This window comes from Monopterus albus, unplaced genomic scaffold (assembly GCF_001952655.1).
Source record: "Monopterus albus unplaced genomic scaffold, M_albus_1.0 scaffold121.1, whole genome shotgun sequence".
NCBI lineage: Eukaryota > Metazoa > Chordata > Actinopteri > Synbranchiformes > Synbranchidae > Monopterus > Monopterus albus.
In genome coordinates, this window is record NW_018128001.1 from 1,059,300 (window position 1) to 1,062,662 (window position 3,363).

A 3,363-nucleotide genomic window follows, 5' to 3' on the forward strand; every position below is an offset into this window, starting at 1 on the left:
CTGCTGGCATAATGTCCAAAGGACAATAAGAGGGTTTCACAAGCTGAACTACTTTCATAAGAGCAGGTAATGAAATAGGCTCAAACTGGTCGAAAACAGCTGAGCATATAGGAGCAACAGAAGGATCCAGAACAGAATCATCAATCTGGGATCTGATCTTAACAGTTTTATCCACAAAAAATTAAAGAAACTCATTACAAGTAGCGGAGGACACATCCGTCCAAGCAGCAGTAGATGGATATAAGACCGCATTTATGGTGCTGAACAACACCCGGGGCCTATGACAATTGTTTACAATAAGCCAGGAAAAGTATTGAGCTCTAGCAAGTTTAACAGCACTTTGATAATCTCTTAATCGGTTTTTTAAAATATCCAGCGAAATGTGAAGACCATCTTTTTTCCACTTGCGCTCTGCCCGCCTACAAACCAGTTTAAGTGAATGGGTGTTTTCATTTAGCCAAGGTTCAGACTTAATTCTGGCTCGTTTATTCCTAAAAGGAGCACACGAGTCAAGGATGTCCGTGCATGTAGAGCTAAACCAAGCTAATAACTCATCTATGGTCTCATGACCAGCATCCAGTGAAATACGAGGCTGTAAATCATTATAGGCAGCGGAAAACAACTCAGCTGTCTTAGGAGTAATCAAGCGACATTGCCGGACAGGCATACTAGAAGTAGTTATACAGTAAGAGACTGTAGCATCGAATAAAACAGGGAAATGATCAGAAATCCCCACATCACAAATATCAGTCACACAGACAGGGACACCAAAAGAAAGCACCAAATCAAGAGTGTGTCCTTGAGCATGAGTAGGCCCACTTACAAACTGGGTCAAATTAAAAGAATCAATAAGAGGTCTGAAGAGACTCGTGAAACCCTACAGGAGAGAAGCCGGTCGGCTGAGTGTGTGGCCAAACCTTACAGTGGCTGCACATTGTTGTCCTGAAAACAGGCAGAATAACTGGGAACACCTTGATTGTTGAAAAAGAAATGAAGGGAAAACATCCTGTTTCTCTGCTCTGTGGTGCCACAGGTAGACGGATGCTACGATATCAGCCTGCTCTCCCTGATGTAACATGGCCGTTGGTCTGATGAAGCTCACATTACGGAAGCCTGGAAGACCACAGTTCAGCAGTGAAAGGAGTAGCACTGAAGACCATTCAATATGATCCCATCTGCTTTGGAGCCATTGTGACAGTGCACATCACAATGTGCAATGCTGCTTTCCTTTTTACTTTAACACTGGCTAATGAGAGAATCATAGTTAACCATAATTTAATTTATTGTGCCATGGACATAAGCCTGTACTAGGGTGTGTGGTCTGTGTAATACGTTTGTCACTGAATGTTCAGTGTGAACTGCACTTGTAACTACCCAAGCTGCTGTATTTATTGAGCTAAAAGCTCAAATCCTGGATAATGTGTGGTACTGTGATACTGTAACAGTATTATTGGCTAGTATCAGTATTTTGCTATAACCTACTGATACCACTGGACACCTTCTCCCTGGAGCCGGCTGACTTGTGCAGAGGTCCAGCAGGACAAGCTGGAGCAGGTTTTAACTGGTTCTGTTCACTAAATGCACATCAAACTGTCCCGTACCAGACTGGGACATACTCAGAAATATTGTATGTGTTGACTGTGGAGCACTTGGGGGCAGTAGTGCATTATTAAAGAGCTGTGCGTGTACAACATCTATCTGTGTGAGCACTCATTTAGATTAAAGTGGACATTTTTGGAAAGTGAGAACACTGTGGCCCAACCTCACTTCTTCAAATGGCTGTTGAGGACAAACTCGGTTTAGGTGAAGGTCAGGGTAACCATCAAATCCACATTAACGTTAGAGTCAGGAGCTAAGAAATGTATTGGGTCTTACATTTATCATTTATTTGGACAAAGTACATTTATTTAAGTACAAACATGAGTTTAAGTGTCTGAACATGTTGTGATCTAGCTGTAAAAACTGGTATTCATGACAGAGCAGTTATCAAACAATATAAACTTAGGGAATATTGTACAGAGGCTGGAATATACTCCAGAGGTCCTTCTAAGAATATATAAGCCAGTGTTCTTGTTTTACTTGGTGTTCAGAAGAAAATCGTTTTCACCAGTTTCCTTCAACGGTACAGTCTACAGGTGTTTTTATTTCTTGTTTTACAATATGAGTAAAGAACATCTTTACTCATATTGTGAACGGTGTATGAGTGGGAGATTGCCTTGTATAGCGCTGTTCTCTGCATTGCTGCAATATTTGCCCATTCACACTCCCAAGCACACACACCAGTCACATCACCAGGAGCAACTGGGGGCGTCAGTGTCTTGCTCCAGGACACCTCAACATATGAACTGGAGAAGCTGGGAGTCAAACCACCAACCTTCCAGTTGGAAAACAACCTGCTCTACCTCCTGAGTCACAGCCGCCCTGTGTCACTGGATATGCCATCCCTGGAGAGACAACCTGACGGTACCTACAAGTATGTTAGACAGTTGGGAGGACCCCACATGCAGTACTACACCCCAGGACAGCAGCAGCTCTGGTTATACCACTGACTGTAAAAACAATGGAAAGGCTGACAGCTCCCAGACCCAATCACCCCCAGGTGGCTGGATGCAGTACAGGTCATAAACCCCGTCTCCTCCATGTTATTATCAGGCTGATGTAAACAGAGGTGTGTTTCAGTTGGTTTGACAGCTTTGATTGGTGGCCTGATGCTGTCACTCCACTTCTGGTTGCTACTAAGCACAATCTGGTTGCAAAAAAGCTCAATTGCAGCTGCTGGATTCATGATGGTTTGGCTTCAGTTTGCATAGTGGAAGGAAGTGGTGATGTCATGTCCATTGTATGCTGTGCCCCATGTTCCAGGCCGAGCAGAACATCAGTCTGAGCCTGGCGGTTCGTCCCTGATGTGTGCTCAAGTCTGTTTTGAAAATACTGCTGAAGACAAATGTTTTCACTGATATGTTCGCTAGCAACATAATTGTGACTTGCCAGATATGTCAATTACCAAGATTTCCTCAGTCTGTTAATAGAAAACATGATCTGGTCACAGTGGTGTTTCCTCACAGACATACTGGATGACAGCGAGTTGTATATGAGCATCGTTTCTAAGGGACAGGGTGGATTTTAATCCACTCTGTCATTAGGATTTCCCTTTCACTCACATCACCTCCCAGTGTCCCACTGGATCTCCCCTTGTATTTTATTTTATTTCCCTCTAGCATTTTTGGTCAGTCTTTCCTCTTCTCCTGTCCTGCTGTGTGCCTGTAAACTCCACCAACACATTAAATGTGATACACAAATCAACTAACCCTGTCTCAACTTCAATCTACAGTGTCCTGAAGAGTTACGAAGTGGGGTGGGGGG

The 3,363-nt window shown here is 43.4% G+C and overlaps 1 protein-coding gene across 5 annotated transcripts in view; it reads left to right on the forward strand.

Annotated features, from left to right (window-relative positions):
• The window catches only part of nicn1 (nicolin 1), a 19,741-nt gene that overhangs the window by 8,837 nt on the left and 7,541 nt on the right, over positions 1 to 3,363 (forward strand). Inside the window, exon 7 of one of the 5 annotated variants that reach the window (XM_020612208.1) lies at positions 1,034 to 3,297. The exons of the other annotated variants lie outside the window; for them this stretch is intronic. Coding sequence (XP_020467864.1) covers positions 1,034 to 1,075 — 42 coding nt within the window. The 3' untranslated portion in view covers positions 1,076 to 3,297. Of the gene's footprint in view, positions 1 to 1,033; positions 3,298 to 3,363 lie in introns of those variants that run through there. 5 annotated transcript variants of the gene reach the window in all.